Here is a 17,044-nt window from a genome sequence, read left to right as displayed (position 1 = left end):
AATAATGCATTTAACCTGCTTCGAATAATTTTCCTGATTAAATTATAATTCCTTCCGCCTTATACCTTGTATATTAATCAAAGATAATAGAAGACATTTTTTTTGCGGCAGGAGAGGACAATTTAGTCAACTCCGAAATCGAGACTTAGTCGACACGTTGAGTGCGGGACGACTTCGGTAAGGTTTCAGGATATTTTTTTCCGGACAAATTCCGCGATTCAGCTTTTTTGCAATTGCGTTGGCCGGCAGAAATTTATAATATCGGCAGGTTTTTATTAAATTTTGAATAGTGACAAAACAAATTTAAATTTTTGCACAGGAACCTACAATTTTTTTAACGAATATCAATTTTAGATCTGTTTCTCCGCGGAATTGGCAGTTTTTATGCCATAGCACATCCATGCGACAACATTTCTTCTCGCTTCGAGTCACCGACATGTGGAACAGCCTCCCTGATAGCATCGTTGACGCTCCGAGTATGAAGGCCTTCAAGAACAGACTAGACGAAGCTATGCAGGAGCATATGTTCAGTCTTAAATTCTATTCTATTCTATGTGGCAACCTTGGTGGGTGGTATCGCACTCAACGTATTAAAGTTAAACCAACACTTCCGCAAATGCACGTTCACATGCCAGGTCTTACTCGGGTGATGACGCGAAGAAAATAGACCTCGGCCACGCTTAGACTCTAAGTATAATTGCGGTTATGCTTTACCCAAATTACTTAGCAGCATTGCAAAATTCATGGAACTTGGGATTATCATGCGATTATCGTGATTTTAGTATTACTAAACTGTAAACTTTGTATATACTGATATATTCTGTTAACGTGTAAGGAAATGGCTGTCAAAATGGATGATGTGAATTATTCATTGGCAATGAAAGAAAACTAAAATTTTTTTACCAGCTAAAGTCACGAACGAAATTCGTGTTCTGATTCTGTGCACCTTTGTTGGGTAGTTCGGTAGTCGGTGCGAGGATCTTATTTAATATTTTTGAATAATTGCAATCCATTACCAGGTCACTACAAGTCTACAATAAGTCGTGGTAGAATTTTAACCTCTTATTTACCTTTATCGCATCATGCATGAAAATTTTCAATAATTTGAATAATATATCCAATTTATAAGCATAATTTTATTGATTGGTTCTCTCTAAATTCTCATCTCTGAAATATTCCGTTTTTTAATGTTCAAAGACCTCTTATTCATTGAATCTTTTTGTTGTTGGCTTGTTGCAATAGGTGAAGTCTTACACCTTGATAACGTTTTTTTGGAAGCATTTTCTGGCGTTATAGAAAACCAATGTGCCCCCTTCAAGATATGGGGGACTGTTCCATCTCATCCAGACTGTGCATCACCTGCAAGCAATGTTACGTGCCAGAAATTCGTACGATAACACAAGAGCTGAACAAAAATAAGTTAAGTGTATACAAAGGAATAAGTTAGAAAATATTACTATAAGTTTATGGTGGAATTTGATCAGCTTCGGTAAAATTTGAATGGATGAAAAATTTTACTTCTGATCAATATTATATAATATTGTTATTACAGTCCAGCGACTTATGTGGCTGGGACAAAAGCTTGTATGTTTTGTCATTTTTCGATAGAGTAAGAATGTACATGAAGATTACAAAATAGAAAATAGTTCAAGTACTCATAAACTTCAATGTAAGCACGAAGTGTTTACATCGTTGGCGCTCCGAGTATGAGCGCGTTCAAGAACAGACTAGATAAAGCTATGGAAAAATATATGTTCAGACTTGAAATGCCTAGCACCATATCGAACCCGGTGGAAGTCTAGTAGTTATTTCAAACTATCGTCAGTCTTGAAAATATCCGATCAAATGACAAGATTTTAGATCTTCTATGAACAAGTCGCGAAAAGTTCAAGATTCGGCGACGGGCTACATCCCAGTTAAAATTTTGAGCCGATCATCAGGCCTACTCTAAACTCTTTAGCGCCGACATCACTATGATATGTTATGTTATGTATCGGTCAATGTCTATATATAAGAATATATAAGATTGTCAATGTCACTCTCTAGAACTTTATGAAATTGAATGGTCAGCTTTGATCATGACTGCAGGACACAGGAACTAAAGCTAAATTCACGCATATTATTTCACGTAAATACGCGGCGCTTTAATAAATTCACTACATCAGCGCTTTTGTCATACCTTCGCTACAGGAGAGATTGTCTAATTCCTTCACTACAGCGGACGTTCTTCAATGCATTTACTTCGCCAGTGATTCTTTAATACATTCGCTACAGTAGCGGTTCTTAAATACATTCACTACAGCTAGTCGCGATTCTTTAATACATTCGCTACAGTAGCGGTTCTTTAATACATCCGGTACAGTAGTGGTTCTTTAATACATTCAGTACAGTAGCGGTTCTTAAATACATTCACTACAGTAGCGGTTCTTTAATACATTCACTACTGACACTACAGTAGCGGTTCTTTAATACATTCACTACTGACACTACAGTAGCGGTTCTTTAAAACATTCAGTACAGTAGCGGTTCTTAAATGTATTCTCTTCAACAATGGTTTCTATCTGCGACACATGTGTTTGTGGCACGAAAAGGCATTACATGTAGTTTGCTAATTAACGCTTTCGAGGTATGAACAATTTTGTGTTAGCTATAGTTTCCTGCCTCACACGAGCCAATTTAGCTCGGAATGTTATCCACGCGTCATTTGTGTACCTGGTCTCAACAGCCTATAAATAAGTGCAAACAAAAAAGAATAAATATTCAAAAGGGCCGGTGTTGAGAAATCAGGATAAATTAATCCTCAAACAACAAACAATTCCTGCCTCAATCTCTCATGAACGACTTTAATGCAAAATTCTTTAAAATGAGTCAGGTCTCTGCAGCAAAACGGACCAAAATGAAGCGGGCGGGCTGAAAATCACGACGTAGAACAATTAAAACAACAACATTATTTCGGATAAACGTCATTTTTTCTAAAATTAATCTATTCTCCGGACCAAAACGGATGGAAACAAGGCGGGCCGAATGAGAAAATCACAGCGCAAAACCAGTGTCGTGAAGACAGCTGGGCGGGGTGACTCAAGCATACCTCCTCATCCCTTGCCTGCGCAGAGGGTGTGGCGCTTCAGCAGACCGTGCACAGCAACACCTGCGCGCCCGGTGCACAATTGCGAGCACAATGAAAATGGAGGATAACAAGACGCATTTGTGCCGGCGTCTTGATCCCGTGACGCATTTGTACCAGCGTATCACTTGTGCCGGCATATTGATACCGCGACGCATTTGTGCCGGCGTCTTGATAACCCAACGCATTTGTGCCGGCGTCTTGATAACACGACGCATTTGTGCCGGCGTCTTGATAACCGCGACGCATTTGTGCCGGCGTCTTGATAACACGACGCATTTGTGCCGGCGTCTTGATAACGCGACGCATTTGTGCCGGCGTATTGATAACCGCGACGCATTTGTGCCGGCGTCTTGATAACACAAAGCATTTGTGCCGGCGTCTTGATAACGCGACGCATTTGTGCCGGCGTCTTGATAACCCAACGCATTTGTGCCGGCGTCTTGATAACCCAACGCATTTGTGCCGGCGTCTTGATAACGCAACGCATTTGTGCCGGCGTCATGATAACGCGACGCATTTGTGCCGGCGTCTTGATAGCACAACGCATTTTGTGCCGGCGTCTTGATAACGCGGCGCATTTGTGTCGGCGTCTTGATACCGCGATGCATTTGTGCCGGCGTCTTGATACCGGACGAGTTTTGTGCCGGTGTCTTGATAACGCGACGCATTTGTACCGGCGTCTTGATACCGCGACGCATTTGTGCCGGAGTCTCGATAACGCGACGCATTTGTGCCGGCGTCTTGATACCACGACGCATTTGTGCCGGCGTCTTGATACCGCGACGCATTTGTGCCGGCGTCTTGATGCCGCGACGCATTTGTGCCGGCGTCTTGATAACCCAACGCATTTGTGCCGGCGTCTTGATAACGCGACGCATTTGTGCCGGCGTCTTGATAACCCAACGCATTTGTGCCGGCGTCTTGACAAGGCCGTTAACGCATTTGTGCCAGCGTCTTGATAACGCGACGCATTTGTGCCGGCGTCTTCATAACGCGACGCATTTGTGTCGGCGTCTTTATACCGCGACGCATTTTTGCCGGCGTCTTGATAACGCGACGCATTTGTGCCGGCGTCTTGATAACCCAACGCATTTGTGCCGGCGTCTTGATAACGCGACGCATTTGTGCCAGCGTCTTGATACCGCGACGCATTTGTGCCGGCGTCTTGATACCGCGGCGCATTTGTGCCGGCGTCTTGATAACCTAACGCACTTGTGCCGGCGTCTTGATAACACAACGCATTTGTGCCGGCGTCTTGAAACCGCGACGCATTTGTGCCAGCGTCTTGATACCGCCGCGCATTTGTGCCGGCGTCTTGATAAGGCTGTTAACGCATTTGTGCCGGCGTCTTGATAAGGCTGCTAACGCATTTGTGCCGGCGTTTGTTCGACAGTTCGCATCAGAAAATGCACAACTGCAAAGCAAACTATTTGTACTTATATCTGTAGGCCCACATATATGTACGGGCTAATATTCACTAATTAATCGGCCTAATCAGCCGCGGCAAATCTTGAATTGCTTCCGAATCCTTGTGATATCAGGCAATGAAAATAGCGCAGCGACAACAAATCGCTGCCGTTGTGTATAACGTATTATAATAACTAACAATAATCATGCTCAATTAGTGTGCCTCACGTGATATATGTCTTCATAATTATAGAAAAATTAATTTACTACGCTACTCATAATTCATTTATTAACTCAGATAGATATAAAATCCAATTTTTATACTGAAAAATACCGTACTGCTAATCACTTGAACCGCAGTTACGAGAATTCACACAATTTGATGGGTAGACGGTGGTTACTTAACTTAATCGTATTGCAATAAATAATAATCAGACATTACTGATACAATTATTTTAGGATACATCATGAGCCGTTTAGTTCCTTATCACACCTTTATTCAATTTTGTATTTTTCTACTTCATCACAATTCAAGATTTCCGTAAATTTCCTCTTATTCCGATAAATCAATGGAGACAGCGACCTATCATTCGTATTTTTTAAATCAAATCCCTTTTTACGCCATGAGATTTTTTGATAATATGGTGCCTTGAGCGCTAGATGCATTGTAATTTAGTACATTTTTGGCATTGTGCTGATAGGTAGGTAGTATAGGGTGATTTACGGAAATTTCCGGATTTGAAAGCTCAATTAAAAATAACTTTTAAAGATATCATTACAATATAGATTTTATTGAAAAAGACATAAGCTGAATTTTTGTACAATTTAGTTTTAAAGATGATGTCAGATGAACGACGGCCCCATTGTCTATGCATTCAGTTAGTCGATTCTTGAAGTTCCGTTCAACTCGCTGATGCATACTGACCGGTATGTCGGCGATGGCTGGGCGCATGTTGTTCTTCAAATTAGGTATGGTCCTCGGAAAGTCATTGTAAACAATTGATTTAAGATAACACCATAGAAAAAACACACGGAGCCAAATCATGGGATCGGGCCGGCCAAAGAAGGCCAACTCTCAAGGAGATGAGGCGAATAGCAGAGTGTTCACATACTGAACGGTGTGGAGAACGCAGAAGCGCCTCTTCAACTCTCTCTGCGTTTTTGGGTGTTTTGGCCGACCGCTGACCTCCTGGCCCTCTTTCATTCACACTGCCACTTTCCCTATATGTGTTCACCCACGTAACAATCGATTTCCGATCAGGAATCCGGCATGAATAATGACTATGGAACCGAGTACGGAATGCTCGTTGAGTAGCGATAATGAAACGACCATTAGAAAGGTACGTCCGGACAGCTAACGCACGCTGCTCACTTGTCCAATGCAAAGTTGCCATTAATTAGACAAGATATAAAACTTCATGGCCTTGCTTTTCATATGAAATACTTCCAATTCTGTTCCTTTTACATCTGCTTGCTTGGCGCGAAATATAAAACAGGAAGTTTGAATGAATCATCTTATTATATGCTGACAGTAACTTGGTACCTATAAAAATAGATGAAGTGGATCTGCCTGAAGTTTAAATGTCTTTCTTTCATTTTTTGAAGTACTTTTGAACCGTTACAGGAAAAAATACCTAAAACGCCGTCAAGAGAGAATTAAGTTAATTTCATGCATAAATTTGGGTCCATTTTTGTTGTCAGTTTGCAAACCAAAGATGAAACTGTGCAATGTAGAACATAAGGCGAAGAAAAAGCGATGAACAGCCGGAAATCAGGAAAGACCAGAACTTAAAAATCGGCGATCAATTGATCAAGAAGAACAAGAAGAGACGAAGTTGACGAACAGCTGATTATTATCTAAATAAGATCGCACTCTGTTATCCGAACTTGCTTGACTTCATATAAGGCAGCTGCTGGAATGTCAGCAGATGCCAAAGCAACTGTACCCACTCAGCAGCAGCGGCCAGAGAGCGTGTCAGCGGCAGCTGTAAACGTAGCGGCTGGGCAGCTGCCAAGTACGAGGCCACAGCTGCCGTCTCTGCGCAGCTGCTTTTTACGCAGCTGCTCGCGCGCTGGAGCAGCTGGCGCGCGGTGCCTCGCGACCGCGCATGCGCACACCTCAAGATCTATAAATATAGATTTTGTAAATATCTTATAATCTATTTTGTAAATATCTTATAATCTATTTTGTAAATATCTTTTAATCTTTAAATATCAAGGATTTGCAATATCTTATAATATATGAAAATCAAAATTATCTACATTGTATTGAGATCTGCGACTACATATCGTTACAAGATCTACGATGATTGTACCATGTATGATGATTTTAAGACCCAAATAACTAATAAATAATATGATATAGTATTAGTAAGATAGCATTGATAGAAAGATAGATAATATGATAGTTAGATATAGAGTAGATAGATAATACAATGATAGTATTATCTAAAATTCTCGTGATATTAACATATATGGTCGAGACAGCAACGAAGATCACATAGTCACAATGATCGTAAGACTGACAATAGGCAAACATTTAAAGTCCACTGACGGAATGATCTTAACATTCATCTATCATTGTTATCAATACTCACGGTGATGATATGTGAGAAATGATACTCAAAATGAAATACGAACAAAAGACCTTTAATTATACAAATAAATAGAATAATTAATTCAATACAGTCAATTTTAAATTTCTGAAGAAAATTATACTTCATTCATAATTTATAATACATTATAAATTTGCTAATCTAATGATAATTAAATGTGCAATTAAGGGGTATTGCTCCCTTGTTAATGAGGAACACTTAATGTTTTATCGTACGGTAAACGCTTAAGGTGTATTGTGATGCCCATTTATATGAGTGCATATCACATCTGTTGATATCAACTCATTTTTAATGTTGTCTGTTGATATCAACCCATTTTTAATGTTGTCTGTTGATATCCACCTCCACCCAGCTATAATGCGGGCTGTTGAAATCTCCTCATTTATAAAACAGGCCATCAATTTATAAAGTTAGCTGTTGATATCTATCATTAATAATATAAACTGTTGATATCCAAAAGTTATGGTGTTAGCTGTTGATATCCACATTCAACCAAGCTATCAATAATAACAGACAGTAAAGCAGTGATGACCTTGGAAGCCAACATTGCAGGTGTTGATATTGACCTTGACCAATATAAATGTGTGTTTGGGTACGTATATATATATCATCTGGTACAACACTTAACATTGCAGGTGTTGATATTGACCTTGACCAACATATATGTGTGTTTGGGTACGTATATATATATCATCTGGTACAACATTTAACATTGCAGGTGTTGATATTGACCTTGACCAACATATATGTGTGTTTGGGTACGTATATATATATCATCTGGTACAACACTTAACGGTAAACCTGTTTTGCTCAGCATACCAATCAATATCCTTTCCTTGCAGCTGCCTGTGATATATAGATTTAAGCCTCTATATTTGAGAAAAATTTTGCCAATAAGATTTAAAGAAATGAAGTTATCTAACATTAAAGAAGATCAGCATTGCAATCAGAATACGTGCTGTTTGTATAACTTTTTTCAAAATATAAATAAAATATTTATAGTTTTTTATAAGTGTTTGTGCCCGTTTATCAATGTGTTTAGTTTCGACTTAAAATATGCGAGATAATAATGTGAGAGTTTCTCTCTTCAAATTATCTTCAAATTTCTCTTCAAATTATCCATGTTTTCAGAATATACAATGCGTAAAAAACTGTGACTGCTTTTATGTTAACTTGTATATATAGTTTGAATGTTGATGTATTTATTTCATGAATGTCTGGCAAATGGTGTTAATTCTAAGCCATAATCTATGCCTCTATGTTCCTACAAGGCATATAGATTGCTGCCCAGCTAAACTATAGACTCATCTTCACAAGCAACAAAAAGTAACAAGTAACAAAATTATGTTATATTAATTAAAAATAAATTAGAATATTCGAAGAACGATCTGTAAATAAATAACCATGACTATTGCAACAAATGCAACATGACTCGACTGCTAAAACGGCAGAATCTAAAACATGGAAAAATATTGTTTACCTTCTTTAAAAATCAGGGCATTCATTGACAAAAATGTTTTTTAACTCTCTGTCATTATATGGACGTTTTGCACATTGCGTCAGTAGCAATTATATCTAATCTCGGTTACGCATCATTTGGCTTGATAGGTGCGACTTGATTCAGATTTTGAAATCAGACGAAGAAAACGAGACCATGTAGATTGGAAAATTTTATTAATGGAGGAAAAGACAGCAGATTTAACTCGATCAACTGTAAGAGAAACAGAAACAAGTTATTCATGATTAAGAGGTCTGAGAGGAGTAAATATATATGCCATTGCCAGCAAATAAAAAGTCATGAGAAGTACCAAAGCAATGCCACGTGACAGCGAAACAATGAGAAGTACCAATGCCCATGCCGCGCACCAACAAGACCATGAGAAATACCAATTCATTGCCACATGCCGCCGTGAGTTTCACTGCAGTAGTAGTGTACATTTACAAGCTCTTGTCATCGCAAACCGCCGCTCGCTGATGACACAACATCTGTTCTAAGAAGATAGCACCTCCTTACTCGCCTCGACCATCTGGGTCAACTGACGGCAGCTGGCCAAGATATGAGCGATGTCTTTTACACTATCCTTGTATTTGCTATAATTGTGCGTTCCTGCCATACACTCTGCAGGACTCACACCTGCACGAGCGTCCTCCCAGCTGGCACTGTATTTTTTACCCGATCGACATTGACAGATGGCGGCGAGAGCCACCACCTGCACGGGTTACGGAGCAGCCGGTGAGATGCTGCGTCGTCTTACAATCGCCTCCTGCAGCAGCGAACGGACGACCAGTTACGAGGATGTACCGACGTTTCCAGCACCTGCACGCCTCTCGACAAACACCTGCCAATGTATATTGTTGAATAGTATTGGAGGTTGCGAGTAACGTGTGGCGGTATACTTGCTTCATTCATCGCGAGCGCGCACCCTATTGGCTGACGATAGACGGGGCGGCGCCTCGGCTGCCTATATCAAACGTTCCCTCCAACGTTCACATTTAGTCGAGCGTTCTTCTTCGTTGCATGAGGGTTAGTCCCTGGCGTGTAACAATTCTGTGACTCGCAGTACGTGAAGTGTGTTCTAAGTTTCAAGTGATCCTTCAACTCCAGAGGAGAGACATCCGTACTCCCAAAACAAACACTCATCGTGCCACTGCATTTGACGACCGAGTTTTTGTAAGTTGCCTCATCTTCTAGTATATACTATTTAGCATTTATTAATGATTATCTCTTTATCATTTCGTAAAATGCGTTAGACGAATTCATTAAAATTCAGCACATAATTCACCGAAAATTCTTTATTATTATAGAGCCGTGGTTAACGCTCCGTGGTGACAATTGGTTCGAGTGGCCAATTGTTAAGTTGTTTGCTCTGCTAACCACTCGATCACATCTGCGTAGGAATCGTCAGCAAAATTAGGTTGGGTTAGGTTGTCATGGCCCACTCGATTACATACGCACTGAAATCTTCAGCAAGGCTAAGCTAGATTTGGTTAGGTTGAGGTAGGTTCGGTTGAGGTAGGTTTGGTTGTAAGTCTAATGACCCACTCGATTACATACGCGCTGATTTCGTCAGCAAGACTAAACTAGATTAAGTTAGGTTGAGGTAGCCGGTAGGTCAGGTTGTCAAGGTTCACTCGATTACATACGCACTGATATCCTTAGCAAGGCTAATTAAGCTAGATTAGGTTAGGTTGAGGTAGGTCAAGTAACTCAAGTTGTAGTGGCCCACTCGATTACATACGCACTGAAATTGCCAGCAAGGCTAAGCTAGATTAGGGAAGATTGAGGTAGGTTAGGTTGTCATGGTCCACTCGAGCGCCTCTCGAACAAATTCGCTGAAGAAGCGTCAGGTGGTGGCTCTTCAGAGCTCTGCGCCGCTGAGTCGCCGATTACTCTGCGGCTCAGAGCCTGCTCTCAAGATTTTAATTCCAATAGGCAATAGCTAACTAGTCGTTTGCGAATGTCGAGGCCAGGATTGAATGTTCCAGGGATGAGGTTATGGGCTGAATGTTGTGGAGGTGAAGTTAGGATTCGATGTTCGAGCGATGAAGCAAATAATAGTCTGAGTTATTACTACATACGTTTTTATCTGGGCTCGGAACAGTGGATTGACTCACTGAAGTGGATTGATTCGATGCAGTGGATTGAGAAGGTGCATTGGATTTAGATTATTGCGTCGTGTATATTCCGTCGTCGTTGTTCGGCCTTAATAGGAATATTAAGGCCGAATGCATATGGGATACAAGCCCCAGAGAAGCTTTTGATTCTATTTATATCCTGTTGACTTTTCTTAGTTGAGTTGTGCTTGTTTGTGAAATACTGATTTTGTCAGCAGTGTTGTACATAGTTATCCTGCACACAGGAAGTAACACATACACACAGATCTCATCTATACACAAAATCCTTTAACACTCATCACAGAACTGAGAACACGTCTCAAGCAAACAACACACACACACTTAATTTCCATCTCCTTTACACACAAATATCTTTCACACACCTCCTCTACACATGTGTGTTCTCACATAACTCGTGCAATAATAATATGATCATTATTAATCATTATTATGATCAGTTCTGTAAGTAACAAACGTCTTCCATGCTGTCAGATCTTCGGCTTCGAATCGAATCTCACGACTTACCTTATTGTTAGTTTTAATTGAAATATTCACTGACATCTCAGTTTGCTGACATAGTGATATTTGTTTAAATTGAACTATGTATGTATCAACGTGACTTATAGTCTATTTCCCTTGGTACGATCGCTTGCGATGTTACTTGAGATTCGTTACGTTACTAGGCATTGCTCAGTGGAATGGTGGGGGTCGGGGGTAGAGAGCAAGGTGGGGGCTAAGGCGGGATACAGGGGTTGAGATGGGGTGAAAAGGGGAGAAATGAGGGAGGGGGGTGTGGGGCTGAGTGCTGCAGCTGCTGCTTCTCTCGAGCACCTGACACCTGCACCACATCGTACAAACTCACACACACACAAACGCACTCACATACATGAGATTAGCCTTGCCTGTATCTTCACCAGCTCAGTTTTTTTCTTCTTTTATTTTTTCAAACTTGTTGGTGATGAGGAAAGTTCGTTAACTCATGTTTAGAAGTCATGGTGAAAATGAAAGTTCGGGTATTTTTAGCATTGTTTTGACCTTTCAAACGTTAGTAAAGCCCTTACGTCAAAAACGTCAACGCTGTTGAAATGTTGATACTGTAGCATGTCATCGAACTGTAACAGTAAAGCTATATAATTAGATGAACTCTTGCTTCAGTTCATCTCACGTGAGTGTGATGAGCGTGATATGAGAAGGGTAATTAGAGTGTTAATTGTGACGAACGCTAACTGTAAAGTGTGATGATTATCATAGCTTAGACGTTAATTGAGCGGCACCGAACGGCCGTTTGATGTCTCATTATGTGATCGTGATTAGAGGTTTGATGTCATCACGACAGCAGTCCCGAATTCAACACGAGCTATTGTTGACAACACGACCTATTGTTGACAACACGACCTATTGTTGACAACACGACCTATTGTTGACAACACGACCTATTGTTGACAACACGACCTATTGTTGAGAACACCATATCAGCCACGCAGCTGCTCTCTCTTGAGAGCTGAGACAGGTGGTAGCTAGCAGCTGGTGCACTAGCAGCTAGAGCACTAGCAGCTGGTGCACTAGCAGCTGGTGCACTAGCAGCTGGTGCACTAGCAGATGGTGCAAAGGCTGCTAGAGCACTAGCAGCTGGTCACTTGCAGCTGCAACGTACACTTGCAGCTGCAACGTACCCTTGCAGCTGCAACGTACACTTGCAGCTGCAACGTACACTTGCAGCTGCAACGTATACTTGCAGCTGCAACGTACACTTGCAGCTGCAGATCTTCCATCAGGACAGCTGCACGTTGCGTCGCTGATGTTGCTTTAACCACGTCCTTGTTAAAGCTGTGATCTTGGGATTAATTTTTACTTAGAATATTTGGATATTCGTCTTCAAGTTTCTTATCTTTCAAGGTTCTGGTCAATGTCTATTCTGTTCATTTGCCAGTTAAATGGTATCGCACTTTCTTGGGTGCCATACCATTATTTTTAAGCAATTTTTCAATTGGGTTAGCTATTAAAATCAATGCCCATTTGACAATGGTAACCTTGATAACAGGAGTGAATTGGTTTAAAAACTCCCGGACGTCGGGCTGAATTTACCCTGCGACATGAATTTTACCCTAGAAAGAGAAAACGCTATGGTAAATTCACACGCAAACATACAACTTCCCCGCGTTATCCTGGCTGTTTTGAGGCTGTTTTCTCCCTGCAAAGCAGATGTTTGTGCAGTTGCTGACACGAATACAGTAGCAGCAGCAACAGCTGTTATCTCATTCATTTTTGCAACTATGCACAGCATTTCTGCGACTATGCACTGCATTTCTGCGATTATGTACAGCATTTTTGCAACTATGCACAGCATTTCTGCGATTATGCACAGCATTTCTGCGATTATGCACAGCATTTCTGCGACTATACACAGCATTTTTGTGACTATGCACAGAATTTCTGCGACTATGCACAGCAATTTTGCGATTATGCACAGCATTTTTGCGACTATGCACAGAATTTCTGCGACTATGCACAGCATTTCTGTGACTATGCACAGCATTTCTGCGATTATGCACAGCATTTCTGCGATTATGCACAGAATTTCTGCGATTATGCACAGAATTTCTGCGACTATGCGAAGCATTTCTGCAATGGTGCAAAGCATACTTATGATTGTGCACCACATTAATGTATGTTGTATGGTAATGTAGGCAATATCACTTTAATAGTGATTATGATGATTTGTATTTTATGGAGCGAACATTATTATACGAAACGGTTTAAGGAAATTGCAATTTCAATGTGTATGTTTTCTAGTGTCTTTTGCGCAACGCAGTGGCGAATTTAATAGTGAAATGAATGGCATTTACGGAACAAGGGAATAATATTATACAAACAAATTTAATGAAAAGATACATAAGAATAATGTGAAAATTCGTGTATATATATATATATATGGTTGATGGATCATATCGGAATATGGTTGTTGGATCAAATACCTTTGATTGAGCCTAATTGATAAAGCTGATTCAAGAGCTGTATATTAATATATGTATAATTGCTTATTTGGCTCGAATTTATTGTGCAATTATTTTTCTCTTTCATTAAAACATTGTATTTGCATAAGCTAAGCTCCCGCTAATTGGGCATCATTATTATATAATTAACAGTGAGCTTACAATGAAACTAATGCCCTATGGGATCAGTTAGGCCATCGCACGTGTCGTGCGGATTCGAATTTACGAAAAATTAATTAAGTCTCAGTTAAAAAACGATCACATAGAGTGGCGTTTAAATGATCGCGTAGAGTGGCGTATGAATGATCGCATAGAGTGGCGTTTAAATGATCGCGTAGAGTGGCGCATGTATGATCGCGTGGAGCAGCGATTGAATGATCGCGTGGAGTGACGAATGAATGATCGCTTGATAAAGCTTGTTAATAATCAAATTAAATCAGAGTGTGAGTGAAAATCAACTTTTTCAATTTTGCTTCCATTTTTGGTCATTGATTTTTCCAATTGCTTCCATTTTTTGTCATCGATGTTTTTGGCTACTCAGAACGAATTCTTCAAAAGAAAAAAGATTGCCACTTGAATTTTAGTTTAAATTCTGAGGCGGCAGAATCAATCCTGTAAACGCTCATTTAAAAATTCTGAGTCTTAATTATTTATCTTGCGAAGAATGCCTACTCACCTCATTAAAAGCTGCAAGAAAATGCTTTAGCCTTAAACTCAAACGATACACGCGAACAAAGTAGAGGGCAAAATTGTGAAATTAACAACATTTATCACTTTTTTCCTGTTATGGCCGAGGAAACTAACAGGAAAATATATTCTTTGTGTTTTAATCGATGAATATGCACTGTAATTGCGATGAACTGCATTTTTAATGGTAAATTTCATTTGTTTCAGACGCTGACCATGCGAGCCGACATGAGCAACTCCGTGTGTGTCCCCGGTCTACCAGGCGGTATAGCCAACACCCCAGGCGGGGGGATGACTCCTTCTCTTCCCCACCCACAACACCCCGGCAAGAAGCGCAGACAGACCCTACACCGCACCCGGGGTCTCCACCACTCCCAGGGGGGGCCGGTGCTGCATGACTCCACCCAGTGCATGCCTCTGCCGCCCGTCAGCGACCCAAAAACTCTGCAAGAAAAACGCGAACTTTTGGAATATTTCCAAAAACTCAGAGTCTTGGTGCCTTCCTTGCCGAAAACCGGAAAAATTCCAAAGCTTGAAGTTATAGAACACGTCATAACTTACATCAAGCAACTCGAGAACCAACTTATCGACCATCCCATGATTCAGGTACTCGAGAACAGCGCTTATATCAGCGGACTTCTACAGAGCATGGCTCCAGAGTTTGATATCTCGCACCTCTTCCCATCCCGCGCGAACTCTTCACAAAATTTCACAGGTGTACCTAGTGGAAGGGAAACCTCGTCTTTGCAATACGAATTATCGCCAATTTCACAAAATCCATATACTTTTTCTGGGGAAATTTCAGCTGGAGCTTCTTTGTCGATGCCCAATTCGACTTCTTCCGCCCCAACTAAACTCAAAGCCAGGAAATCTAGTGTTCGGAAGCCCTTGACTCTAATATCGGCAACTTGTTCGAAGTAATCTTTGAAATTGAACAACTGCGCTGTAATATTATACCTTTATACGAAGAAGCACGTAGCTTCCTTGCACAGTTGTTATTACATGAAAGACTTTCGAAATCGAAGCTTGAGTTTGTCAGTTGTAGATCGTTACGTTCCAGACGTTGTTTTTTTGAACCTATATAACGTTATTACAAGCTTTCTCTTACATCCCATGTAACTGGATGTGACGCGTCAAGCTGAAATACTTTCTTTTTTGCACAATGCTAGGTATATTGTGTGCATGGGTTAATCTAGTGAGATAATATGCCCTGGTTCTAGATGTGTGAGACAACCAATATGGGCATCTCCTATATATATCTTCTGATTTCAGTACTTTTAAAGGAAATCAAGTATCATGATAGGGGTAATAATTTTTTTAATTTTTGCTTTATTATGTTATTTAAAAATTTGTTTATATAATGTTGCAAGCATCATATTTCGTGCGATATATTCCAAAAAAGGTAGAAAACACTGCTCGGCATCCACACGTAGAAGACGAATAACGCTCACTAGTCTGAACTGAAATGCAATTTCTCCTTTCGTTTGGGTAAGGAGGATTTTGTGACTGAGCTTGTTTGTATATTGAAATTAATAGAAATCAAAAATCTTTCTTATGTAAGATAGTACGTATTCGTCTGTTTTGTTTCGTGTCGACCTCACGTGTAACAATACTTGAAGCATTATTTTTTCAGTGTAAACCTGTATTTTCAACCGTTTTTTTCTAATTATAAATCTTCTCGAAAAGATTGACAACAAAGTAATCGATTTAGGTCCGGAAAACAAATTTATGAGCATCACTTCAATGCATGTGAAGCAATATTTTGTTTTTTTGTTTTCGACAGTACAGTTAACTTGTTCAGAAAAGTTACTATAAGATTTTGCTAACCAAAGATGCTATTTTTCGTTTGCTTTTGTACAGTGTTCGTGCATTTGTGGCTATTGATATTCACATTTTATTATTAGATAATGTAAATATTTTGCTTAGTTTATATAGACGCTCGTACACTTTTGTTTTGTCTTGAACCTGAGTTAGTTGAATAGCTGAACGAATGTGGGAACATGTAATCAGTAAATTCAACTTAGATGTGAGAACATTTATGCCCAAGTTCAACTTATATGCGAGCACGTTTGAGGCAAAAGTTCAACATGAATGTGAGCACATTTGGGGTAAGAATTCAACATGAATGTGCGCACATTTGAAGCTGAAATTCAACTTAAATGTGAGCACATTTGAAAGTGAAATTCAACCATTTGTGTAATGATGAAATAAAATATTTTACTTTTGTGAATGTATCATTTTCCTATGTTATCTGTGTTTCATAAAAGTTTAAAAATGGTTTTCGGTTCTTAATTTTAATACCTACCGATTCTTAGCTAGAATATTATTGACGCTAACGTTAGTACCACAACGCTACTGTGAATTTGCTTTGCATTGTACCAATTCAATTATAAACGAAAGCCTGACGGACTATGAAAAATCGAGCTGTATTCGAACAAATAACGGATATTGAATTATTCCTAGACCTTCATTTAAAAAGGGAAATATTCTATAAAACCTCGTCCCTAATAAAATTTGGGGTATGCTTCTGTCCCCACCGCAGACTCGCCACAGTTGGGTTAGAGTTATTCATATTCATAATAATACGGTGGATACTCCAT

General features: G+C 39.9%; 1 protein-coding gene across 1 annotated transcript; it reads left to right on the top strand.

Annotated features, from left to right (window-relative positions):
- The first annotated feature begins 9,630 nt into the window (after window positions 1-9,630).
- LOC108675504 lies at window positions 9,631-16,669 on the top strand. The gene is made up of 2 exons (XM_018163528.2): window positions 9,631-9,820; window positions 14,652-16,669. Exon 2 carries the CDS (start codon window positions 14,661-14,663, stop codon window positions 15,363-15,365), a length of 705 nt encoding a protein of 234 aa, XP_018019017.1. The 5' UTR covers window positions 9,631-9,820; window positions 14,652-14,660; the 3' UTR covers window positions 15,366-16,669.
- Window positions 16,670-17,044: the final 375 nt, after the last annotated feature.

Source organism: Hyalella azteca, unplaced genomic scaffold (assembly GCF_000764305.2).
Source record: "Hyalella azteca isolate HAZT.00-mixed unplaced genomic scaffold, Hazt_2.0.2 contig5114, whole genome shotgun sequence".
Classification (NCBI taxonomy): domain Eukaryota; kingdom Metazoa; phylum Arthropoda; class Malacostraca; order Amphipoda; family Hyalellidae; genus Hyalella; species Hyalella azteca.
The sequence above is the reverse complement of the archived record's forward strand: the minus strand, read 5'-3'. Positions and strand labels throughout refer to the sequence as shown.

Excerpts from the sequence above, each read along its gene's own strand:
- LOC108675504 (XM_018163528.2), top strand. The coding sequence starts at position 14,661 with ATGCGAGCCGACATGAGCAACTCCGTGTGTGTCCCCGGTCTACCAGGC.